The sequence below is a fragment of the Piliocolobus tephrosceles genome, chromosome 5, assembly GCF_002776525.5.
Source record: "Piliocolobus tephrosceles isolate RC106 chromosome 5, ASM277652v3, whole genome shotgun sequence".
In the NCBI taxonomy this organism is placed as follows: domain Eukaryota; kingdom Metazoa; phylum Chordata; class Mammalia; order Primates; family Cercopithecidae; genus Piliocolobus; species Piliocolobus tephrosceles.
In genome coordinates this window covers 86,907,165-86,933,919 of record NC_045438.1, presented here as the reverse complement: position 1 = coordinate 86,933,919, position 26,755 = coordinate 86,907,165, and the positions used below count along the sequence as shown (strand labels likewise).

Below are 26,755 nucleotides of genomic sequence, written 5' to 3'. Positions count from 1 at the left end.
GCTGGGATGAATACATGAGAGCAGGAAGGTATAGGGGCCACAGTCGCAGAACAGCAGGTAGTTCCATTTCCTGGAGCATGGCTTCTGACTAGGAAAAGCTAGAAAGTTGGGTCAGGGCTTGATTGTAGGGCTGAGAAGTTCAGGTGTGATTCAGAGGAAAGCATTGTCTCTTCTTTAAAAGGCACCCATAAGGAGGTAGGAGGTGGAGGTCTTGGTGGAAAGGCACAGCGCCTCCAGAAATCAAACTGCCTCAGCTGGGACTCTGACCAGCCCTTTACCAGGCTGTAACAGAGAGGGGATCCAAAGCGACAATGCTATTTCCAGCAGCTGCTGGAAGAGAGGGCTGCATATTACAGGGCCCAATGTGCAAGAAAGGGATGACGTGGAATAGAATGTTTCCAGGAGCACTGCTTCTTCCAAGATCACAGGTCCAGCAGCCTGGTGGGGGTTCTTCCTATAGTTCTTTGGCCCTAATCAAGCCCAGTTCTCCCAGTCCTAGCGGACTGCGCACCCACAAGGGTATAACTTGTATTTCTAGCACATTTAATCTAATCTATTTTAGCTAGATCATGAAATACCTGTAATACAACTCTTCTCGTGACATCTTGAAATATAACCCATGTTTTGTATATATAGGATGCCTGGTCCTGTGAGGTTTCTGATACAATAGAAGAATACATTCCTTTGTCTTCAGAGGCATTTCTCTGAATTTTTTTTTCCTTCTTGGCAGCCAAACCTTAAGCAAAAGATGGTAGCATACTCTTGACATTCAGTCATTACCCTGGGTACCTGTCTATGTGCCAGGCACTGTTTTAGGCACCAGGGACACTGACCAAAAAAAAAAAAAAGTTGCCCACTGGAGCTTACATGTTTAGCAGGGGAATCAGTAAATGAGTAAATGGTTTGGTGTGTCAGAAGGTGGTAAGGCTGTGGAGAAGAATTCAGCAGGAGGGGAATGGCAAGTGCAGCATGGGGGAGGGTGCACCTTGTTGTTTCAAAGAGATGTTCAAGGAAAGGCTCACACAGAAGGCAACATAGCACTGAGGGGCAACGGGGAGCCCTGGGTTTCTTGGGGTGACCAATAGGAGGCTGATTGTCCTTGATGCTCTCATGATAGACAATGGTGGCAAAACTACAACTCTTGATTTGTCAAGATTGCCTATGAGTTGCTGGCAGCCTTGCCAGTCCAACACATCTGTGAGCTGCTAATTATTAGGCTGTAATTCTGGGGCCTCCCTGGCTATGATGTCAGCCATGAATTATCTTCCATGATAACTTGCACTTGTGGAGTTGGCTAATCTTAAGGACTCAGGAGTTCCCCTGCTGAAGCACACAGACATTCCTAAACATCACAGTGGAACAAGGGATGCATTTCTCATAATCTTGTTACTCTTGGGATTAGTACTTTTCAAACTGGAGATTGCAGACTCCTGCATTTTGAATGTTTTTAATGAGATGTCATTCTCCCACCCTCCCCTCCTTGTTTAGTGCTGGTTCTTAGAAATCAGCATAAGAGAGTCTGGATCTACTGGAGGACTCCCTTGTCACAGAGTACCAGACATGACTTCAGGGCAGCATGTCTGTATTTGCAGTCACCGTCATGCCAGTCATAGCCATAAAACCTCAAAGCTTGCTCAAGTGTGGCTACAGAGCCAGTGGGAGGAACCAGTTGTCTTGCTGCACACAGAGCACCTGGGTTGCGCAATGAGGGCCATGCTTGACAGTGGATACCAAAAGGCTATCGTTTGTTACCCCTATGAGCAGTCATAAGCACCCAGGGAAGAATGTACACAATGCCAGTGCCAGCAACATTTAGATGAGGTCCCCATTATTAACGCAGAGCTCAATAATGCTCCAATGCTGACATTATTTATTTATTTATATATTTTTTGAGATAGAGTCTCGCTCTTGTTGCCCAGGCTGGAGTGAAGTGATGTGGTCTCGGCTCATTGCAGCCTCCGCCTGGTAAGGTCAAGACATTCTCTTGCCTCAGCCTCCCAAGTAGCTGGCATGTGCCTCCACACCTGACTAATTTTTGTATTTTTAGTAGAGACAGGGTTTTGCCATTTTGCCTGGGCTGGTCTCAAACTCCTGGCATCAAGTGATCTGCCTGCTTCAGCCTCCCAAAGTACTGAGATTACAAGTGTGAGCCACTGTGCCTGGCCTGCTGGCATTAAAGAGAACAAGACAAACTTATCAACTGCCATATTAAAATAGGCATTCAAGGACTACCTTCTTGACAGTTTTAAATTTGAACACTGATTATTCCAAGTTTCCAACCAACATCTTGGAGTTGCTAATACTATTTTGTATATCATGCTTACATGCTCAGGCATTTTCTGCACTGGTATTGTGGAAGCTGAGATGTACAAACATATAAAACAACATCTGAAGCCTCCTCACAGTTTGCAACCAAGTTCGAGCAAAACAATATCCATAACCTTAAACCAATACAACATAAAGTAAATGTAACAAGGATATTGATTTGAATTTTTATTTACTTCTTAGGGGTTTTGTATTGAATGAATAAATATGTTTTGGTTTTACTAACTTTTGAACTTTAGTAAATTAAGGTGTTTAACCTTTGTATGTTAATATGTATAATAAGTAATATAATAAAAATTGTTAATAAATATCCATTTTATTTATTTTGTTCCTTAGGAACAAATTTAGTGTTTGAAGATGAAATCACTGCATTACAACCTGAAGTAGATAAGTTAAAAACTCTAAATGTGAACAAAATTATTGCACTGGGACATTCGGGTTTTGAAACGGATAAACTCATCGCTCAGAAAGTGAGGGGTGTGGACGTCGTGGTGGGAGGACACTCCAACACATTTCTTTACACAGGTAATTGTTTCAAAAGGATTGCACGAGCCAAAATGTCCAGATAAGTAATTTGTCTCTTTTGCCTTTGTAACTGTTATTCTTTTTACTGCTATTTAATATGTAATGTATATTATATGATCTATAATATATATGTAATATACATTAAATGGGAACATGTGTAAATCTTACTCACAAACATTACTAAGACATTTATTCATTTCATGATAAGTCAATTCCATATATTTATGTATATAATAAATATATGACATAAAATATGTATAAAACATATATATTCCATACATATGTAAAACAAAAAGACTATTGAGCCCCAACCAAGTCATTTATGATAGATTCTTATCAAAAAGCAACATGTCATATAAAAAACTTTAAGCATAAACAAAATAATGTAAATAAGGGCCTTTATAACTCAAGGTGGATTTGATTTGTAAGTTGCACAGGTAGCAGAAGCTGGAACTCTGAGTGTGAGTCCTAACTCTGCTTGCAGACTAGGAATATAAGTATCCTGGAAGCCACGTGACCCTGGGTCCTCAGGAGAGCATGTACTCTTCCTACCCGCTACCTGACTACCCCCACCACTCTCTTTTTTTCTCTCTCAGATTGGTGTTAAGTACTTTTCATTAGAATAACTCTTTTGTGAGTTTTCCACTTTAAACTTATAATGTCCCAAAACTTTTGAACCTGGTTCCACCTTTCCCACTTCCCCCCACCTTGCACTGCATAGACCTTTGAAGTATGCCCAAGGGAAGGAAGAAGAGGCTGATAAACAGCTCTTCTGTCTATCAGCATTCGCAAGAAAGGCTTTGGTGTGGGAACAGCCCTCCCTTTGAAGAGGCTCCTGCTTCTACCATCCTTATGTGGGCTGTCAAAGGCCATGCTATTTTGATAAAAAGCAAACTCAAAATACCCCAAACAATAAGTAGGAAATACCCAAAAACATTAAAAGGAATTATCACTAAGAAAGTAATTTTTATTTTCTTTCTAGTACTTTGGAGTATTTTCCAATAATGAATGCATGTTACTTTTGCAATCAGAAAGCAAGACATAAATTATAAAAAGGAAAGAAAGACAGTATTGGGTGAAAAGTCCCCATTCCTGATCCACTTGAATGACTTTGGGCAGGTCACTTAGCCTCTCTGAATCTGCTAGCTTAGCTTCAAAATAGGGGATGATCATGCTCAAAGTTCCACGTTACTGTGAAAATTATATGAGATGTAAAAATATGTGAGAGCAGTTCATAAACTATAGATAGCTATATTCTGGTATGCAGTGTCGTGGAGGTTGCTTGCTCATAAAAATGTCAGTCAAAATCATAACTCACAAACTAAAGTTAGCCTTCACTTAAGAAAATACCAGTATGAATGTGTGCTAACTAAATTCCTTCACAGATATTTTACTTATTGGTAAACACAGGCTAAGGAATAATTTCAAACTGAGTTATACTGAGAGGTTGTGAAATCAATTTATGGGTTATGACCAGTAATAGGGCTTTTCTTTCTTTGACAGATAAGACTAAAATAAATTAGGCACTTACATTACTCATAACAATGGTAAATTTTGTTCCATGGGAAAAGATGTCCATAAGATGTCGAGAACAGCCCCAGGCACATAGCAGACAATCCATAAATGTGATGAGGATGACGCCTAGCACTGGACATTGTTAGCATGAATAACATTGCAATCAAACAGCTTCAACAACTCCATGAGGGTTAAATGAACTAATAGAGTGAAGACTAGGAAATAATTGCAGCAGGTCATTGGGAAGCACCAGGTAGGGGTGAAGACTCAGTGAAGTCCTTCTGACTCTACCACTAATGATGGGGTCCTTTCAATGCCTGATTACCCTCATCTGTGGAATGAAGGTGGTAACAAGAGAACCTATTATAAAGGCTCACCGTGACGTAATATGTGTAATGAATGTATAGGTAAATGGCCTTAGCACAGGGCCTAGTATGTTAGCTGTTCTTATTTTAGTTATGTGCTGGCTCACTGGATAAGACCTGTGAAAACCCAAACCTTAGCTTTTCTCTGAGGCAGTGTCAGCACCCTTGGACACACAGTGGGAGCTAGATATGTCTCCTCCTCCTTCTTCCTTTAGAATAATGGTATCAAAATGTTTAAACTCTGACCCATAGTAAGAAGAACATTGTAGACAGGGAGCCAAAACACACAAACATATATGTGTGTGTGCATTCACATACAAATGCACAAAAGTACACACACATACAAGTGAAAGAAAACTTTCACAAAGCACCTGGAATGCACCCCGACTTTTCTGCTTTACTGTTTTATTTATTTAATGCCAGTTATCACTCATTAAATTTATTTTCTTGTACTGTAGCTAATCCATGTTTCTAAAACCTCAGCTTTAAATGAGACATGACCAAAATAACGCATGAACACTCAAAGGAGTTTCACCCCTTCATTCAGATGTGAACATTCCTATGTTCCCCTTGACTTGTCTTTACTCCATCTTAATCAATGCTGTCTTACAGCAACAACTGATCATTCATGGCCTGTGGTGCATTGCCATCAATGAGTGTGCCCTGAGAGACCTGAAAAGATTGGGTGACCATGCCCAGATTCCCATTATTTCTGTAGCCTATCCTTTGTTCCCATAACAGTATAGTCATGCCTTAATATCTGTGGGGGATTGATTCTAGGACTCCCTGTGGATACCAAAATCCATGATGCTCAAGTCCCTTACATAAATGGTGTAGTATTTGCATATGACCTGTGCACATCTTCGCATATACTTTAAGTCATCTCTAGATTACTTATAATACTTGATACAATGTAAATGATATGCAAATAGTTGTTATACTGTATTGTTTAGGGAGTAATGATGAGAAAAAATATCTGTATATGTTCAGTACAGATAAAACCATCCTTTTTTAGAAAATATTTTTTGTTCATGGTTGGCTGAATCCAACGATGCAGAACCTACAGAGAGACAGCCAACCGTATGTGCCTTTGCTAAGTAGATAAATTTAGTTAATGATGAAGGACTGGATGAAAGAAAGATTTGAGGATAAAAATTAGAGTTTGCTTATCTGTAAATCTTGAAGTAAATAATTACAGTCTCTGAGAAAACTGAGATAACCAAGACTTAGTCATTTACTTCACCTTTCATGATTGCTTACCAAGATTAAACTTGTTCTGATGAAAATCTCCACTTTCATACTCATCGTTTTGATGAGTGAACATAACAATTAAAGGTGGCTAGGCACAGCAGCTCATGCCTATAATCCCAGAATTTTGGGAGGCTGAGGCAGAAGAATTGCTTGAACCCGGGAGTTCGAGACCAGCCTGGGCAAGATAGGGAGACCTCATATCTACAAAAAAAATTTTTAAAAACTAGCCAAGTGTGGGGGCATATGCCTGTAGTTCCACCTACTCAGGAGGTCGAGGTGGGAGAATTGCTTGAATCTGGGAGGTTGAGGATGCAATGAGCTATGATTGCTCCACTGAACTCCAGTCTGAATGACAGATTGAAACCCTGTTTCAACAACAGCAACAACAAAAACATTAAAGGCAATTCCAGGACACAATAGGGATGAGGCATGTTTGCCTGTTTAAATAAACTTTCCTGGCCTTAAGAAAACAACTCTGCTGAATAATTTTACGGAATTAGAATGACATTAAAATAATGAATCTGGTAAATATGATTAGTTAATAAAAATACAGTTAAAATAATACATCCCTTGGAATTTTAAATCTTACTGAGAATCATTTCTGCACACACCATATCCAATATACAAACACACATGGAAGAAAACCTTTCCAAAGCTCATGGATTGCACCCTCGTATTTTCTCTTCTGTTATTTGATTTTTTAAATGCTGGTTACAACCCATTACATTAATTTTATTGTATTGTATCTTGCTCATATTTTTTTAAAACTCAGCTTCAAATAAGGCATGACTAAAACAGTGTATGAACGGATCCCTTCCAAATGTTGAAAGTTATTCCAGTTTCTTTCCTTTCCAACTACCATGCATATGCAGGTAACCCTAGCACTGGCTGACCAGTCTAACATCAGAGTGAAGCCTCCCTCTAGGAGGCTTACAAAATGAGAAAGCTACAAAGATAAGAGCTAAAATGCAAATGCTTTCCCTAAAGAAGTTAAATCCTAGAGTCATGAACTGGTCCATGTTACTTCCTTTAGAGAAAAAGGTAGTAAAAAGTACCTGCAGCAGGTACACCAGGGCACTCCATTCTCTGTGCTGTCCTTGAAGGGACTCCAAAGATGCTGTTTCTCTCTTTGCCTCCCAATATTTTAACTGAGTTTTGGATTCTGCAAATCAATCTGGCTAGCTGTGGCCTTGGGTGAATATAAGCACCAGTTTCCATAGCCTCCAGGTAAAGGGATTCGAATTGTTAATTCTGTCATCCTTCCCATTCTAACATCCTGTTATATAGAAAGTCATCCATACATACAGCCTGAAAGCTTACTTTTCAGGATTTGGGGAAATAAAAACAATTTGGTAGAATACCTCATACTTTTGTTAGGCTACTGATATGAACTTTATTCCTCTAACTCCTTTGAGGCTCAGACCATCTATCCCCCTTATCACTCTCATCTAATCACCTCCAAGCAATGTCCCACATCACTGAGAATTTAGTACCCAGTTTCCTATCTGCTTCTCCACTCCAGCTCCTGCCTTCACCTGGCAGAGTGTCCATGTGGGTAGTTGATCCAATACCCAAAGTTCAGAGTCCCTTGATCTCCTCAACCCAGTGACTGACAGCTCCACTCCATTTCAGCAACTTCACTTCTGGGGCCACAGGCCGAGACTTGATTATCTCCACAATTTCTCCATGTCCAAAACTGAAATGGGATAGTTCCCTTGACCCCTTCATGGGACTCATGAAAGGGTTGTCTTGTTTACTCATCCTGCAGCTCTCAACTCCTCACGGGAGGGAGAGCACATAGGTGAGCGGGTGCAGAGGCTGGGACAAGTGCTTCTGGGTGCTGGCAGGAGTAGAACTCTGTGCAGCCCCGCGGCAGCATCTAAGTGAGTATCAGTGACCCCTGGAGCCCCAGAGGGCGTGTGTTACAGTGTGCCCTTTTAGCTTTGCTGTCCGTGGACAGTTTAAGTGTTTAACAGTTAAGTGTGACAGCCCTCTGTATCCTAAACTCTTGTTCAGCATCCAGGAAGAATCAGCTTGCAAGAACAAATTGAAGATGGTGAATGTGGAGAATTTTATTGATGATGAAAATGGCTCTCAGTGGGATGGGGAACTGGAAAGGGTATGGAGTGGGAAGGTGTCTCCTCCTGGCATTAGGCCATCTCTGGCTGAACTCTTCTCCGAGATCCTACCGTCAAGCCATCCCTCTGAAGTCAAGCTGCTTTTCACCAATGTCAAGCTGCTGCTTCTCTTATCTCCTTCTCTGCTGTTCCACTGCCAGTGGAGCCTAGGGTTTTTATGAGGACAGGATAGGGGGCAGGGCAGGCCAGGGTGATTTGGAAAAGGCAACATTCGGGCAGAAAAATGGGGATATAAAGTTCTCACTTTGGGCCATGGGTCCAGGCTTGAGGGTGGAGCCATTGCCAGGGACCCCACCCTTTTCTACCTCATATTTCCCTGTCTCCACTCTCCAACTCTCTTATCACAGGCCTCCTATCCATAAAGCTTTCTCACTCCCTTATTTTTTTAGAGCTCACCTTCAGCCTTATGAAACCTCAAGTCTTTTGAATTCGTCTTTCCCTCCCAGTCCAGCAGGCTTTGCTTCTCTCCTTGCTAGCCTGGAAGTGTCCATTATACCCTTGACTGTGTCATGGCTGACACTGGAAGGCAGGTGTCCAGTACTGTTAAATGGATGTTAACAAGTGCAACTTCTTTAAAAAGTAAGATTTCTTTATTTGATTGATCAGGTTTTTAAAAATTATCTAATTTCCATTGCTTCTGGATTTAGGCACATATATTGAATATAAAATTCAAAACTTTTCATATATCTAAAGAAATAATTTTAATGACCACAGAATTTTGCTCTTAAAACAAATGGAGCCTACAGTGTAATTATAACTAAGATGACAAGCACCTGCTGCGTTTTCTTTATGCTGCCGTCAGGCTGGTGCATAGTCTGATGGGATGGATGCATCCCTGCTGTAATAAGAATAAGTAAAGAGGGTGGAAGACTGTTGTTGGTGTTTACAATCATTATTCATCTCTCCATTAATTTTCATCCTTGCAGTTTAGATAATCTTGCCTTTTAGAACAAGAAAACAATGTTATTACTTACAACATTCACAAGACAGGGAAACACTCATCAACAAAGAACCATTTCCTTTGGGCATTTGATAAGAACTGCTGACATCTGTGTTTATTAAGTGATGGGGGAGAATCAGCGAAGGGGCAGAGGTGTGAGTGGTAGCTTCAAAGATAATTTCGTGACTGAGTGTGGTTGGGCATGTTGGCAATCCCAGTGTTTGCAATTCCAGTGCTTTGGGAGGCTGAGGCAGGAGCGTCACTTGAACCCAGGATTTTGAGGCTGCAGTGAGCTATGATTATGCCACTGCAGTCCAGCCTGGGTGACAGAGAGAGACCTTGTCTCAAAAAAAAAAAAAAAAAAAAAAAAAAAAAGGACTTTGCTTTCCTGGTCTTTTTGAATGTGGTAAGCACAAGGACTTACTTATACTGGTGGTCACCCTCTTGGGTCCTTTCAGTAAACTTCTGGCCATGGCCCAGCCTGAGCACCTGCTTCCTTTACAGAGCAAAGCCAGAACCTTCTGGTTTGTAATTTTTGCAGCCACATAACACTGATCCATTTTAGCTGTCTCAGGAAACTGCTTTCCAAGATGAAGTGAGACTATCCAAAATCAAAATCTAAAATGAATGACTACAGAACAAATGGCAGTCCAAGGTCATTTGGCAGGGTTGAATTATAAGAAAAGGTGATGGCCAGCTACTGTGAAGTCTTAAGCCTACTCATAGGTACGAATCTCTTACCAGGACTGAAGTTTGTGTTTCCTTAACTTTGCTGCTTGATGGTCTTCTGCAAAGGATCTCATTTCTCCAACTTTCACTGGGAAGTGGCATGGGGTTTTGGAAAGTGCTTTAAACTCTAAGAACTGGTTTCCTCTCAGGCTCAGCCACCACTAGGTGTCTGACTTTGGACAAGTTACTCAACCACTCTGAGCATCAGCTTTCTTTTTTTAAAATGGTGACAGTGATATGGCTGCCTTAGAGAGTTGTGGGGATTAAGTGAGATAATATATGAATAGAATATATAAATATGTCTATATTAGACATATTTGATCTGTTAAATATATTATATACATATATACATTATATACATGTGTGTATATATATATATACATATATACACATACATTAGAGAACTGACATATTTATCTTAGACCTACTATGTTCTAGGGCCCAGTTCTTCTCATGTATTATCTCTCTCTATATATAGTATTGAGAGAGAGAATGAGAGAGCTAGAGAAATAGAAACCAGTAGGATATATCCTATCTGAAGAAATCTAATAAAGGTATTTCACTGAACAAAATGGTTTCTCCTTAAAATGTATTCCGACACCAATTTCCCCCTCCTTGCTTCTCATACATATTAATTCACAGAAATTATATTAGTCATAAGGCAGTAGGACTATGAATAATTTTTTTCTTCTGCATTTGCCAAATATTCTGTAATGCTAGTTTTACTTTTATAACAAATTTTTAAAGTCCCTCTAAACCCTATAAAATTAGCCACTAGTCCTGAATTTGAACTGTAATACATATTTTTGTTAAATAAAAAAAAGATATCCTAAATTTGAGAATATAAGCTAAATTCACAAATGACTAAATGTATCTTCTTACTTTTAAAAGATAAGAAACCAGGAATTCAGTGGTTTAACCCAAGCAGCGTAGGTATTCTTCACTCATTTCTCTTGTCCTCAGTATATGTTTCCCCCAGGCCAAGAAACATTTACGTCTAGGAATTCATGATTGCTCATCTGTAAGACACTCTCCAAGTACTCTGTCATGATTTGGAACCAGAGCTTTGGCCATCCATTCCAGATGACCTCCAGGTTCTAAGCTTTATCTGAAGTACTCCACACTGCATTGCACACCAGCATGATGGGAAGGAATGACTCAAGGGAACTGTTCATTCAGACCACTCACTAACTACACACAGCCTTTCACACAGCAGCTGACAACCACTGTAGGAAGACCTCTGGCCAAATGCTTATATATCAGGACTATATCAATGTATGGTCACAGTTACCTCCTTTTTAACCTCAAGAAACAAAGTTGTTACTTCTGAAAAGAACACCATTAGTAAATGGAAGTACACGGGCATGCCAAAATGAAAATTAATCTCTCTCTCCACCCCATTCTTTTGGCCACTGCATTTTAACAGGCCATGGTGATAGAACCAGAAGGTAGCTGTGTTTCAATAATTTTTGTTTTCTTATTTTTAAACATTGTTGTATAGAAGCCTGTTTTATAATGTAAGAAGTGAATGGGAATCCTAGTATCTGGAATGATGCTGAGCCATGGAGATGGCCAGATTCCATGTGAAGAGAAGAGATTAGCAGAAAGCTAAGGATTTGCTCACTTTCCCCTACTCTGTATTCATGGAGCAGCCATTCCAAAAGATGACGCACCAGACCATGGGCCTGGCCCTGCTAGGCAGTGGAGATCCAAAACAATGGGCACTCACTGGAGCTCTGTGAAGATCTGTTGAATGAGTGACTAAATGTGTGGTGAACTCTTCCCTACCTGCAGGGTTCCCTGCTTTGCCCAGCCTGTCAGGCTTGGGTATGAGCAGATAGCCTGGATTGGATTTCATGAGGGCCCAATCTGGATACTACCGGAAAATGCATAATCTCTTTTAGACTTCCTGGGTCATCACTGAAAGGCCAGAGGAAAGAATTTGAGCAGTAAATCAAAGCATGTGCAGAGTGACATAGTCTAGGCATAGATAACAGTACCTGACCCCTCAAATTCCCTAAAGTTGACATGACAGCTTGTGCATCATGGTTTGGTACAGAGATGATTGAAGAGACAGTGGTTGCTCCTCTGGTTGCTGGACACCTCTTGAATGGGCTGTGATGACTAGAGAGCACGCTCTGTCCTGTTCACCTGAAGGTGCTGCTAGACTAGCAGAAGCAGAGACAGCAGCTGGGCCTGATTGGAGAGCTGGAGGTACTGGGTACAGGGGACTTCTAGGCCAGCAGTCTCTGTGCTGTGCTCTTAGGGGCTCTGGTGGCAGGAACCTAGTCCTGGGTTCCAGCTCTACCAGGGTGTAGCCTGAGGAACTCAGCTTTCCTGCTTTATTGGCTTGCCTTGCCACAAAAGGATTTCTTGTGTGTTAAAGATACTAATAGCTTAAAAACAAAAAACAAAAAACTACTAATTTAAACCACTAATCAAATCTTTTGTTTTACAAATTTAGAAGATAAAATTAGGCCCCAGGGACTAAATGTCTCTCCCATAGTCCAGAAACCAGACTGAAACTGAGCTAGTAGCAAAACCCATTCTCCTGTATCCCAACTCCCAGTTCAGGTTCCTCTTCACTAGCTGCCACCCAGCTGCATAGTTGAGGACATTGAATTGAGGGAACCTGGGGTAGAGGGCTGGCACTCAGGCACTGCTGGCTTCTACATGATTCCACCACAGGGAAAGCATCTTAATCACGTATGATCCATAGAAAAGTGATTGCTAAACTCCTTAAGTTGTCATTCAACAAACATCTATCTAGCACCTACCACATGCTAGACAAATCCTAGAGACACAGCTGCCTCTGCCCTCATAGAACTAAATGTCTTGAAAGAGATACTGACCCTGATCTGATTTTTAAAAAATACATAATTATGCAAATAAATCATATTATATATAATTACAAAGCATGGTATAAAAGGAAAAGTACAAGATGCTGTGAGAGCGTGTAAAAGGAGGACTTGGCCAAGTCTAGAGGATCATCAGTGAGTGTTTCCCTGATGGACTAACATTAGGGCCAAGATCAGAAAGATGTCCAGGAGTTAACTTGGCCAATAATCATTGTTAATCTTTATTAAGAATTTCCCTTGAGTCGAGTCAGGCTTCACTTGCTGCATTAACTTCCCTAATCCCCACAATCACTCTGTAAGGTAGGTGCTTTTACTTTTTTTCCACTTCACAGATGAATAAACAAGAAGTAAAAAGATGTAGCTAATTCACATGTAGCCCTCTGGCTTCAGAAGCTCTTTACTCCATAAGGTTCCTGGGCACATGGGTGTGGTCTAGGAATGGGAAGAGGCTAAGAATGCTGAAGGGCAGGCTGAATGTTCTAGATGAAGCTGGTGCGATAAGGGCCACATGATGTAGGTCTTATAGGTTAGGATATTCATGTTAAAACTGTTAATGTTTTTGAAATATCTAAAACCAGGAAGTGCACGATCATATTTATGTTTGGAGTGTGCACTTGCAAGTAATTTAAAAGAGTCAAGTCCCTTAGAAGCAATCACGTGAAATAACCTAATAACCAATCCTTTTTATCCAGTCCCCTTATGTGGTCCCAGTTCAGGAATTCTTAAACCAGTTCTTGTGTTAAAATCATAGCATGGACTGCCTTACAACATTCAATACTTCAGTCCATTGAAAACCACATCAGGCCAGGTGGGTGGCTCCAACACTTTTGGAGGCCAAGGAGAGAGGATTGCTTGAGCCCAGGAATTGGAGACCACTGAACTCTAGCCTGGGCAACAGAATGAGACCCTGTTGAAAGAAAGAAAAGGAAGAGAGAAAAAAGAGGAAGGAAGGAGGGAGAAAAGGAAAAGAGGGAGGGAGGGAAGGTGGAAGAAAGAAAAAAGAGAGAGAAAGAGAAAGAAAAGGCTGCTCCCTGGCACTTCTGTTTATTACCATGTGACACCAGGAGGGCAATTGTCCAGACCCACACTTAGGTTCACCACATTCCTTGGCTCCCAGGACAGAGTCCTTTGAGGTTCCTTGAAGCACCCGTACCATGCTGGGAAATGAAGCCTTTATAAACTCCAGATGTCAGTTCACAACTCCACAGCCCCTTTGGATTTGGTTCCTGGATGAATTCTTGGCTAGATGACTGGAACAGAGTTCTGGTGAACATCTTCCTTCCTGCCAAGATGACAAGTCAGGTTTCTAAAGACAGATGTGTAGCTCTTTGTGGAAAAAATATTCTGGGCACGAACATCTTCAGCTGAACAGCATGGAATGGCATAGAAAATGTGAAACCCTGGACTGGTTTCTGTGTCAGTGATTTCCTGGGATTGTGGAGTTGAAGGGGAGCAGAAAGAGCTCAGCTGTGGAGGAGACAGAGATTAGCCAAACCAGACCAGCTGCATGGTTAGCATCTTCCTTGTTCCTTGTTCCTGATTAAGCCCATTTAATATGCCAGTGACAAAAGGATCATGAAGGTCTTTCCAAATGAATGAATGTTTTCTGGAGCTGAGATTGCTGGCTCCTATTTGCAGAGTGCATGCTGAGGCATCTAACTGGATTACTGGATTTCTAACTTTTACATTCTTTCTAAGCTCAGATATTTCTACGGAAGGCAGAAAGATAAAGGCCAAAAAAAGATCAGGCTTTCCTAGTTCTGGGGTTTCCAGGAAACTGTCAGACTCCTGATACCTGCAACTAGTGCCTTCTCTCCCTGGGCGGGTTGTTCTCCGCCACCTTGTGGACATTTGGGGAACTGCACAGTCCCAAGCATCTATGATCAGAGGACTAACTGACAGAGGCTGCCATAACCACTTGGTCCCCTGAAGTAAAGACCAGGCACGAGGCTTGCCCAAAGGAGGACCAGCACAGAGCAGAATGAGGCTGAGTAGGATGTTAACCTTCCATGCTGGTCTTCCATGCATCACGTTATCTGCCACTGTCACAGACAACATCTGCATCCACTACAGATGGAGATGGAACAAAGGCTTTCACTGGATCTCAAGTTGGGTGCTTCTGTAAAAATAAAGTTCCAAGACCTTATTCTTTTTTTTCCCAGTGAAAGCAAGAAAACTGGACGTTAATATTGGCAACGACTATTTCCTGCTTGTGAAGCGTTAGTATTTGCAGTGCTTCTGCCCTGTGGTTAGTGAGCTGAAAGGGGGGGCGCTCTTGGCACAGGAGCATGGCAGGATTGGGTTCTTCATAACATGTTACCCAGCTTGTCTTATGTGAAAAGAGAAGCCCAGAAAGAGCTTGGAACACAAAGATGCAAATCCTGGGTTTGCATTTGATTTGGTAAGTGGCCTTTCACAACCAGCTTGCAGACTTTAGGAAAAAAAAAAAAAAATACATGGTAGGCCTGTGGGTAGTGGAGAAAATGTAAGCTCCAATACCTCACAGCCTGGGTTTTCAGTCTGCCTCCTCCGAACCCTCATCACGTACCAGCTGTGTGACCTTGGGTACTCTGTCTATGACAATCAATTTTCTTGTCTGCAGTGTACAGATAATAGAGGACCTGTCCCATGGGAAGCTTGGAGGACTAAATGAGATTAAGCCCAGGGCCTGACTCATGGCCGATTCTCATAACAGGTCCTTGTGTGTAATCAACATTTGCTGAAGTTCTCTGGACCCTCTGTGAATATCTAGTAGGAATGACTAGCCATGGGTATGAAGAGGGAGATGATAGAAACAGTAATGTGGTCATCTGAATCCGTCCCATAGTCTCTAATTTGAAACAGCTGAACTGTGCCATTGTCTCCCTGGAGGTAAGATGTAAGCCACAGAGTTCCTGAAGCATGTCTACAGTTAAGGAACTTAAATGTGCCAAGTGATTAAAGGTTGGGCTGCCTACTCCCTGTATGGTGACACTCTCCACCCTCCTGCATACTCTCCACTACTCCAGGCAGTGTGGGCCTTCTAGCCTCTGGGTGATGAGCAGCTCCCACGTCTCCCCTTTGAGACAGAGGCCTGCAGAACCTGACCAGTGTGACGGCTGGCTGTGGTCAGAAGTGTGCATGCTGGTTGGCCCTCAGGGTGAATGTGGCTCTTCTAAAAGACATCTGAAGGGATGCAAAATTTAGCAGCAAATCCCAGAAACAGCTCTTTGTCATCTCTGCATCTTCTACTAAAGATTTTAAGCTCTGAAGTATATGTCTGGGGTTTCTAGAGATTGCTATTTCCTTATAAGAGAAAAAAATGCACTCTTACTGTATATTTATTGAGCACCTACAATATGCCAGGCACCCAGCTAGGGAGTTTAGATATTTAATCCTCTCAACGGCCCTGTAAAATAGGGATTGTTTAAAATGGATTTCATTTAAAATGAATTTCTCCCACTTTATAGGCAAGGAAACTGAAGTACAGTATGGTAAAGTGGCTTGGCTAATCCACCTGGCTAGTGAGAATGGAGCCACAGTGAGCCTGGAGGATACTCTTAACAGTGTTTCATCTTTGTGTGCCCCACAGCACAGGCACAATGCCCAAGTCTTAGGAAGAGCTTGCTGAGTTGAGAATGGTAGGATTCATATACCAAAAGGGCATTCGGAAATGGGCAAATGCCCAGACAGGGCTCTGAAAGACTAGCTATGTAGAGCAACAGATGGCGAATCATCAGTTTAAAACTCTGTCATCCAGCCAGTGGCCTGCTGGCCTACAGCCAGCCATGTATGTACAAGGGCTGACTTGATCAGTTGTGGCTCTTTTATTTCAGGCAATCCACCTTCCAAAGAGGTGCCTGCTGGGAAGTACCCATTCATAGTCACTTCTGATGATGGGCGGAAGGTTCCTGTAGTCCAGGCCTATGCTTTTGGCAAATACCTAGGCTATCTGAAGATCGAGTTTGATGAAAGAGGAAACGTCATCTCTTCCCATGGAAATCCCATTCTTCTAAACAGCAGCATTCCTGAAGGTAAGTGAAGTTCAGGGGAATGTTCCACCAATCTAAAATTTAGATAGCGGATATTTTCGTCCTTCTCATTTTTTCCTTTAATGATTCAGGAAAAGACTATAATACTATTGAAGAATTTAGCTTCTTCCTTGAGTTTGCCCTCTTCATGGATAGATTTAAAACACACCCAAATGCCAAAAAGCTCCACTTGCTTTTTCAAGTCTTCTCAGCATCAGATTACATGCATCACTCCTTCCTCTGCCTTTTAAAATCTTGATCCTGACATGCAAAAGCCAGTCTCAGCTTGTGTTTACAGGAGAGATGATAACTTAAGTAAAGGGGTTCAAATTGGGCAGAGCAGAGCTCAAGTCCTGGCCCCCCAACTAGAGGCAGTGTGCCTTGGGCAAGTTGCCCAATCTCATGGGCGTCAGTTTCTTTATCAAATGAGGGAGTACCTTATTTTTATGTCTGCATCTCAGAGTAAAAGTACATTTTTCTATCATTGATTTTCGTATGTATCCAGAACACACTCCTGTGCTTGTTTCTCACCTTCCCTTTTCTGTTGACTATGATCACATCAGGAAGGTGAGGTGCATAGCACCCAGGGGAGCCTGTAGTCACAACACAAGCCTCTCAGTAGCCAGATGGGAAAGGGGCCCAGGACGACGCTGACAGCGATAGCCCAGCTGCACCTCAGCAGGCCCTTTATAACTGCCCCTGGGCCTTTCAGAGCTCCTACCACCACCAACACTATCCCAGGTGGGCCAACGGGTAGCTCATACAGATGTGGTGAGTTGGTAGATGTTCAGCATATTCTTAAGATGCATTCCAGCTCTTATTACCAGGGAACAAAATAGAAGTTTCTAAGGAAATTTCATGGTCAAAACCAAAATGCACACAAATATGGTAAAGAAATATGTTCTCACAGCAAGTAACATAGATGATGTTTCATTCCTTTTCCAGAATTTAGCACAGTGTGAGATTTGCTTTAATTGTAGGCTACCTTCTTTTCTTTCTTCTAGATCCAAGCATAAAAGCAGACATTAACAAATGGAGAATAAAATTGGACAATTATTCTACCCAGGAATTGGGGAAAACAATTGTCTATTTGGATGGCTCCTCTCAATCGTGCCGCTTTAGAGAATGCAACATGGGCAACCTGATTTGTGATGCTATGGTAAGTCATCTGCAGGAGTGGACATATGTTAGGAAGGAAGAGGGAAGAGGAAGGAAGGATGTGAGAAGGGATAGACTGATAGCTACAGAATGAGGGATTTCAAAACATTTTTGGCCAGGGTGGTGGCATGTGCCTATAGTCCCAGCTACTCAGGAGGCTTAGGTGGGAGGATGGCTTGAGCCCAGGAGGCTGCAGTGAGCTATAATTGCACCACTGCACTCCAGCCTGGACAACAGAGCGAGACTCTGTCTCTAAAATTAAATAAATATGAAAAATAAATAAAACATTAGTGCCTAAACAAAGGTCTGATGTAGCTTCATACTCAGTACCTTCTTAAGGTGTTGGAAGGAGATCAGGTAACCACCAACATACTGCTTTACAAGAACTAAAATCTTTATTTTAAGGTGTTCTTAGACGTCTGAATTTTGGATGTTGCTTTCCTTTTGTAAGATGATGCAAATGCACAAACTCTGCTACCCTTGAGATATCAACATAATACATAAAAGCATATCTGCTTGGCTCCAACTTGGCCAGACTGTTTTTCTCTCATCTGTTCACTTGACTCCAGAGAACCCTGGCCTTGTGTGACAGGAACCTCTTTCACAGGCACAGAAAGACAACACACAGTTTTAATGGTAATAACAAGTCCTGTGGCTGAGCAAGATCACCTATGAAGAACAAGCCCCTGTCTACTTGTCTGCAGGCAGAATGGCCTTGGTAGCTCTCTGGGGGCCTTATTGAGCCAAGGTCTCCTATGTCGGACTACCACTTCCACGGGCTTACAGCCTGGACTCAGGGAAGTCATTTCTGTCAGTGCTTGGCATGCATTGCCCAGTGCCCAGGACACAACTGCACTCAATAAATGTTTGCCATGTAAATGACAACAATCATGCTCATGCCAAGACCAGACTGCTAGTGTCTCCTCAGCATCATGCAGTCAATGCCAGAGAAGTAGTTAAGGAGAAGCTGGTATATAAATGTTAAGAGAAGTCTGAAGGGAAACAACCCAGGCTGTTGGCAGTGCTTATCCCTCTGTTAAAGAGGCGAGAACAAAGGAGAGCTTTTGCTGTTTATTTATTTACTTATTTATTGAGACGGAGTCTTGCTCTGTCGCCCAGGCTGGAGTGCAGTGATATGATCTCAGCTCACTGCAACCTCCTTCTCTCAGGTTCAAGCAATTCTCCTGCTTCAGCCTCCCAAGTAGCTGGGATTAGAGGTGTCCACTACCATGCCCAGCTAATTTTTGTGTTTTTAGTAGAGATGGGGTTTCACCATGTTGGCTAGCTGGTCTTGAACTCCTGACCTTAGGTGATCCACCTGCCTCAGCCTCCCAAAGTCCTGGGATTACAGGTGTGAGCCACCACGCCTGGCTTTTTTTTTTTTTTTTTTCTCCTAAATGAGAATGTATTCATTTTATTTCTAATAACTAAACATATATTTTATAAAAGAAAAGAATGGATGTGATTCTCCCCAGTTTTAAAAGGCTGTCCCTGTCTTTCCAAAATTGCCAACTTGGGAATCAGCTGGAGACATAGAAATAGAGGCCAGGTTCTCTTTGGCATGAGATCTGGTGTTGAGCAGGCTCTAGGCCAAGCCCTCAGAATCAGGCAGAGGGCATGGCCTGCCCTGGAGAAGCCTGTGCAGGAGTGGCTCTGAAGGCCACCTTGCATGGGAGGCCCAGTCCCAACACCAGGACTACAACCGAGAGACCATTTTGCTAAGGCCACCTGGCCTGACAGTATGGGAGTTTCAGCAGGGGGAACTAAGAGTTTGACATGGACTGGTAACAGTGTATTTTTATTTCTGAGAGTGTAAAACTAATTCTAATTATAGTTGAGAAATTCCTGGGAACACAGTAGCAGGGGAAAAGTAGCTTTATTTCCTCAGGAGAGCTAACCAGATTCCTGGAGCTGATCCTAAGGAAGAAGAACCAGAGTAACTATGTAAATCTGTGCTATTGTTTCAGATTAACAACAATCTCAGACACGCTGATGAAATGTTCTGGAACCATGTATCCATGTGCATTTTAAATGGAGGTGGTATCCGGTCGCCCATTGATGAGCGCAACAATGGTATGCTCCCAGGCCCAGCTCCTCAGTGTGTCATGTTCTCTCTCTGATCTTTTCCTGCTGTGGTTCTTGCCCTGAACACACCCATGTGCAGCCTCAGTTCATCTCTGCTGCCAGCCATGTACCAGAATGTCATTCCTTTAAGTTAGGGTTAGCCATTATTAAAGCCTAAGACCTAGCCTGAAGGACACATACAAGCTTACATGTATTCACACACAGAAGCTGCAGCTGTTAGTGGAACTCAAGCTTGGTATGAATTTCTGATTTACAAAGCTATACTAGTTGTTTCTGATTTATGCAAAATATCAACAGTCTCCACCTTGGCATCTGAAAAGAGACAAAAATCACCAGTCTTCTGTCCTGAAAAAGACATACCGCTGGATTAAAATGTTACCGTAGTATATTTACAGCTATCCAAGATTATATCATATGGCAAAACAAATCAACTACACAAATACTCAAGACACTCTTGTAGCCCTCCCTGATTTACTGTGAAAACCAATCAGTTATCAGTATAAGGCCCCAAACGCATCCCATTGTCAGACAACAGGGACAGGTTGCAGGGACACACTGTTTGTCTGGAGGAACTGAACAATGCAAAACAAACTACTGGAGACCCAGCCCCAAGCTAGCAGATCTAAGACTGAGCATGGTGACCTTCTGAGACACAGTCATTTGTGAGCTCCTGCCATCTTGCCCAGTGGTGGAGTGTAGGGTCAGAGGCCTCCTAAACTCATTCCCTCCCTAAGTGTCAGGAACCACTTAGACATAGCTGATATGATCTATAAGCTCTTATAGCTCTATAAGCCTCCCCATGTCCCCTTCATTTCTTTCCCCAGTGCTGAGGGAAACTGGTCATGGTGTTAGCATTTTCTCAAGCTATTTTCCTTCTTGCCTCATCTGTGACTACCCTCAGGCACAATTACCTGGGAGAACCTGGCTGCTGTATTGCCCTTTGGAGGTACGTTTGACCTGGTCCAGTTAAAAGGTTCCACCTTGAAGAAGGCCTTTGAGCACAGCGTGCACCGCTATGGCCAGTCCACTGGAGAGTTCCTGCAAGTGGGCGGTAAGTCACCCATCCTGTAGGGCTGGCCCATCCAAAGTGACATGGGATTTCCTGCTGGTTGGCTCAGCTTCCCCCTCACCAAAATTCGTGTGGTCAGGTTGGTTTGGATTTTTCCAACACCAATACCTCATCCCTTAATGGCTGTGGACTCTCAGAGCCACTGAGATTAGATTGGGATCAAAGCCCCAAAGCCCCAAAGCCCTGGCAATAATCAGTATTTGCCAAGTCTGATTTGGACATCAGATGGGCCCTCTAAGCAAGTCAGCTGCTTTGAGGTCTAGTTTCTAATAAAATCTTAGTTATTTAAGCATTCAATATTCTTTAAAAAAAAAAAAAAATCCTCTCCTTTGTTCTACTCATCGTTGCCTGGAACTATGCCAAGATTTAAAGGAATGCTGTCCAATCTGTATTAACCAGGATGATTCCTGGAAGGAGCAGCCTACTGCACAGACACAGCTTAACACCTGGTTCTAGTCCCACTGTGACCTGGGGCAAGTTCTCAACCCCTCCGGGCACAGGGAGAAAACCTTTCCTGTTTATCTCATGGGCTGTAGTGAAAGTTGAATGGAAATAAATGCTTCCTAAATTGCCAAGGGCTTCTGAAACACTTTTGTTAATAATTCCACAGTCCAGTGAATTAATCCTTTAAAAGTAATCTTAGTTTACCTGGAAACCATAATCTGGCTTCATTTTTTTAACCTTAGGTTGTGGTCCCGCTTGATAGATAGAATTGCTTTGCTGAGTTCTCCCTCTGCAGAACACATTGCTGTTGAGATTGAAGGGCTACGGAAGGCAGTGGGGCCCTATCCTACTGCCTATGGGGCAACCCAAACATCCTCCATTTTCCCAGAAGGGAGTTGAGGGAAAAGCAGTCTTCTGATGCTCTAGCAAAGCACTGCATAGCTATGCCTTGTGAAAGTCACCCAATCCCAAATGATTACCATTTAATGGTCTTCAAAATTGTAAAATGCTCTGTGCCTCTGATCTGTTTCTCGCTTTCTAAGGCCATTGAATCAATTTACTAGGCCAATTCAGCATTTTAAGGGAAAAACAGAAAAAGATGTGGTTTCTCCATGTAGAGTCACCCTTTGCCCATTCTGGTCCAAAGCTGGTTTTCCTTCCAGTGGTTCTCCTATGTCCTGGAAGGACTCAATGATAAAGGGTGGCTGCAATGTCACAATTCTCTTGATAAAATTTCACTCAAGTTTAAACCAAAGGAAAAACCACAGCCCCATGCCCCAATTCTAGAGTTTGACCAAAATTCCGTAGGAAACAGAAATCTCCCTTTGGATCTGGTGAAAACAGACTAATTTCTTTTCTAGGAATCCATGTGGTATATGATCTTTCCCGAAAACCTGGAGACAGAGTAGTCAAATTAGATGTTCTTTGCACCAAGTGTCGAGTGCCCAGTTATGACCCTCTCAAAATGGACGAGATATATAAGGTGATCCTCCCAAACTTCCTGGCCAATGGTGGAGATGGATTCCAGATGATAAAAGATGAATTATTAAGACATGACTCTGGTAAGCATGAGTGTCTCTTCCTTTCTCTAAACAACAACAAAATTGGGCCACGAAGGGGAGCCACTAGTGGTGCCAGGAGGGCAAAGTGACTCCCTGTTTTGCTGACTCCCTCCTGCTTTGCTTGTTGGAAAGCAGCAGCACAGCACAGCAGAGAGGAATATGTACCCTGTCACTCCCTGAGCACAAACATGCCTTCATCCAACCCCAGAGAGAAACCATTTGTAAATCAAAAATGCTTTCAAATCCTTTTAACTACATCTAAGCACCTATTTAAATGGTGAAATATAAATGAGTTTTGCATTTACAGAAAAATCACACCTCTGGAATTTTAGGATACAGAAAACCATCACATTAAATCATTTAAATTTTCTTTCTTGAAGAAGCTTTCTGTGTGAATCAGTCAGGTAGAAATGGATGGGGTAAGTGCCTCCCTTTCAGCACAGTGGGTTGGTGGTACAAATCATAAGAATAACCATACTTGATGTCAGTTGGTATTTCTGGCAGCATTGAGGGGCATTATATGCCAGTCTCACTTTTAGAAATCCTGTTGAGTCACATTATGTGCATACAGACCACTGACATAGAACACACTTCCCCTTCCTCTTCCTAGGGCAGAGACCAGCAAGCTTACAAGACACACAGGTAGCTTCTTGGCATTTCTGGGAAGTTCCACCAGGATCTTCTTCAGTCTTATCATGCTCGACCTGTCATTTTAGCTACTTATTCCAAGGAGGGTAGAGGGCAGGACCAGACCACGAGGCAGCCCTTTCTGGGAGGGAAGGTGCTGGCTTCTTCTGTCCCTTCCGTGACAGAAGATGGAAGGGCAAGCATAAAAGCCCCATGAGACAAAGAGGGTGACAGTCATCAGCTGTCCACCACTCAAGCCTAGACTGATGGATGTTAGAAAGAGGAGCTCATGCAGAAGGATAAGGAAGCCCTGGACCTAAGGGTTCTCAACACTGGTTATACATTAGAATCACTTCAGGAGCATTTTAAATTAAATACCAATGGCTCAGCTGCATCTCTTAAGAGATTCTAAGGTAATTGGATTGGGGCTAAACTCTTTTTCAGTGATTCTAGTGTACACCAAGAGGTGAAAACCACTGAAGACAGAAGGGTTCTTAAGTACCGGAGCGATATTTTTAAAATTAAATTCTGTTGGGTCCCCATGGGTTTGTTGTAGCTATAGGCAATTAGCATTTATCCTCTCCTCTCTTTGGTAAAGGAAACCCCCCTAAGTCCCATCATCATCATCAATTACGTGAAAATAATTATTGGGGAGGCAAACAAAAGGAAGCCACCCTTGTTCTGGAGTGGTTCAAAGGCTATGATGTCAATGATCTCTTTCTAGTAATCTCAGAGCTGAGGCAACTCTACTTCCCCCAATTACCCAGTATTGAACAACAGACATATTTAACATCAGGAGCATGAAAAAGCAATTAAATTCTTTGTACTTATGATCACCAGCATTCCTGTTTTCTGTGACACTTTACCCCTGCTTATGAAATAGCTTCCCTTTTATAATTACAAAGGACTACCTTACTGTTGATTGACAATTACCTTTTTCTGTAGTTAAAATAATGTATGTTTTTCTAGGTGATCAAGATATCAATGTGGTTTCTACATATATCTCAAAAATGAAAGTAATTTATCCAGCAGTTGAAGGTCGGATCAAGTTTTCCACAGGAAGTCATTACCATGGAAGCTTTTCTTTAATATTTCTTTCATTTTGTGCAGTGATCTTTGTTTTATACCAATAGCCAAAAATTCTCCTTGCCTTTAATGTGTGAAACTGCATTTTTTCAAGTGAGATTCAAATCTGCCTTTAAACCATCTTTACAGGCTCCTAGAAGCTGAAGGTTAGAGCATTATAAAATGAACAGACTGACATGATTACTCAGGGTCAGCAACCTAGTGAGTTAGAAAAAAAATTAACATAGGGCCCTATAAGGAGAAAGCCAACTATATTTAGTTTACATGTCCAAATTTTAATAAAATTGTACTAACAATTTTAAACCATATTTTTCTTCCTCATATCCACTTCTAATCCATCAAAAAGCTTATGTTTACATAAAATTTTATCATTCACAAGGAGTTTTAAGTACATTGTCTCATTTGATATCCACAACTTGCTTTTGGTAGGAAAGAGAGATGTTTTTCCCACCTATCAGATGAAAAACCTGAAGCTCAGAAAGGGTTGACTTGCCCATACAGCTAACGCTGACAGATCCAAGACCTAAACCTAGGTCTTTTGAACTCAAGTCCAGCACTCTCAACTATATCAAGTTACTGTTCAGAGTGATACTTAATATCTCCTCTCTTCATAATTATCAATAGCCCCAAGCTCATGGATGACAAATTTCTGCTTTATTTCTTGTCTCTAGTTTTTCACTTTTTAGCTCCTGTTACAATAGCAAGTTTAATGATATAAACACAGGTAGATACCATTCTGTCTTGCAACACCTATGTGCCTTTGATGAGTCAGGTTGCAAGCTGTAGTAGATAATGAGAAAGGCCAGAGGCTGCAAAAGACAGTCAAAGGACGGGGAGAAAGGAAAGAGAAGAACAAGACACCAGGACGGGTTTATATTATAAAAGAGCAAGAGATAAAGAGCATTTACACATGTTAAACAGATATTTTGTTAAGCAAAGTGCCCGACACATGGCATTAACTGTTATTTTATGAGATTCCATCAGCTCTGCCTCTGTCCCCTTTCTTCTTCCTAACATGAAGGTATCATGAGAAGAGAACCTTCTAAGATAAGCTGTAATTCTAAACCTGTACCTTTCCCTCTCCACAAGATGCCAGCACTGCACTCATTCTACTCATACCACACACACCCAGTTATGGAATGTCCAGAGTTCTTGAAGAAATGACTTTAGGAAGACGTATACATTTTTGAAGTCACTCTGCCTCCAAATCTGAACAGTCACTGTAAATCATTCTTAAGTCCAGATATGAGAACTCCTCTGAGTGGGTGGTCAGCAAATACCCATGCTGATGAAATGACTTAGGCCCAAAGAACAAATACTTAAGATGGGGAGTGGAACAATATGAGCCTGCTCAGCTCTGCATTAAGTAATTCAAGAAATGGGAGGCTTCACCTTAAAGTGTGCAAATGGCAGCTAGAGGTTTGGATAGGGAGTATGTTTGTTTCTTAGTGTTTACAAATATTAAGTACTCTTGATACAAAACATACTTTTAAACCTCATAACCTTTTTATAAAAGTTGTTGCAGTAAAATAATAGCCTTGGTTCTATGCATATATGGGTTAGCTATAAAAAATGTCAGTAAGATTGTACAAGGAAAATTAGAGAAAGGTACATTTAGGGTTTATTTTTTATGCTTGGCCAGTAAAAAAAGGTAAATTTTATCAGAATTTTTTAAAGAACTTTTTTTAAGTTCCCTAAATGTGTGTGTGTATTGTGCAGTGGTATAAGAAATGACTTTGAACCACTTTGCAATTGTAGATTCCCGACAATAAAATTGAAGATATGTTCTTTAGTCTTTAATAGTTATTTCTTCTCTCATTCAAACACCTGCAACTCAAGACAATATGACTGAAGGAAAAGTCTGACAGATTTTCACTGGTATCATTTCTTTTGATCATAAGCCACTTACCATCTGATAACCCTCCATCCCCCCTCACACCCCTAAAATGAGAAGAAAAATGCATCCAATTTTTAAGTAGGAGAGAAAAGTGAGTGGTATTTTAAGGAAGACTACTAAATTTGGTGGCTTTGACATACAGAATCTGACATAAAAAATGGTTTTGAGGCCAGTACTGATTCCTACAAATAAAAACTTCCAAGTTAATGTTGAGGATTTTAATTTACCTGTACTGGCTGTGTGCCCAAGAATCTTCCTCAAGTATACTAATAACACAATGAGTTGGTTTCATTATACCTCAATTAGTCAGACACATTAAAACCATGTTAGCTGTCTTTGTTTGGGCTATTAGTCCGTTCTCATGCTGCTAACAAAGACGTACCTGAGACTGGGTAATTTATAAAGAAAAAGAGGTTTAATGGACTTACAGTTCCACATGGCTGGTGAGGCCTCACAATCATGGCAGAAGGCAGAGAAGGAGCAAAGGCACATCTTACATGGAGGCAGGCAAGAGAGTGTGTGGACGGTAACTGCCCTTTATGAAACCATCTCACTATCAAGAGAACAGCATGGGAAACACCTGCCCCAATGATTCAATTACTTCACACCAGGTCCCTCCCATGACACATGGGGATTATGGGAGCTACATTTCAAGATGAGATTTGGGTGGGG

General features: G+C 41.7%; 1 protein-coding gene across 1 annotated transcript in view; it reads left to right on the top strand.

The window, feature by feature from the left end:
* The window catches only part of NT5E (5'-nucleotidase ecto), a 44,811-nt gene extending 18,837 nt beyond the window's left edge, over positions 1-25,974 (top strand). Inside the window, exons 3-9 of the mRNA XM_023205222.3 lie at positions 2,662-2,850; positions 16,462-16,659; positions 17,661-17,815; positions 19,782-19,887; positions 20,801-20,950; positions 22,273-22,473; positions 24,070-25,974. Of these exons, the coding sequence (XP_023060990.1) occupies positions 2,662-2,850; positions 16,462-16,659; positions 17,661-17,815; positions 19,782-19,887; positions 20,801-20,950; positions 22,273-22,473; positions 24,070-24,233 (1,163 nt within the window). The 3' untranslated portion in view covers positions 24,234-25,974. The remainder of the gene's footprint in view (positions 1-2,661; positions 2,851-16,461; positions 16,660-17,660; positions 17,816-19,781; positions 19,888-20,800; positions 20,951-22,272; positions 22,474-24,069) is intronic.
* The last annotated feature ends 781 nt before the right edge of the window (positions 25,975-26,755 follow it).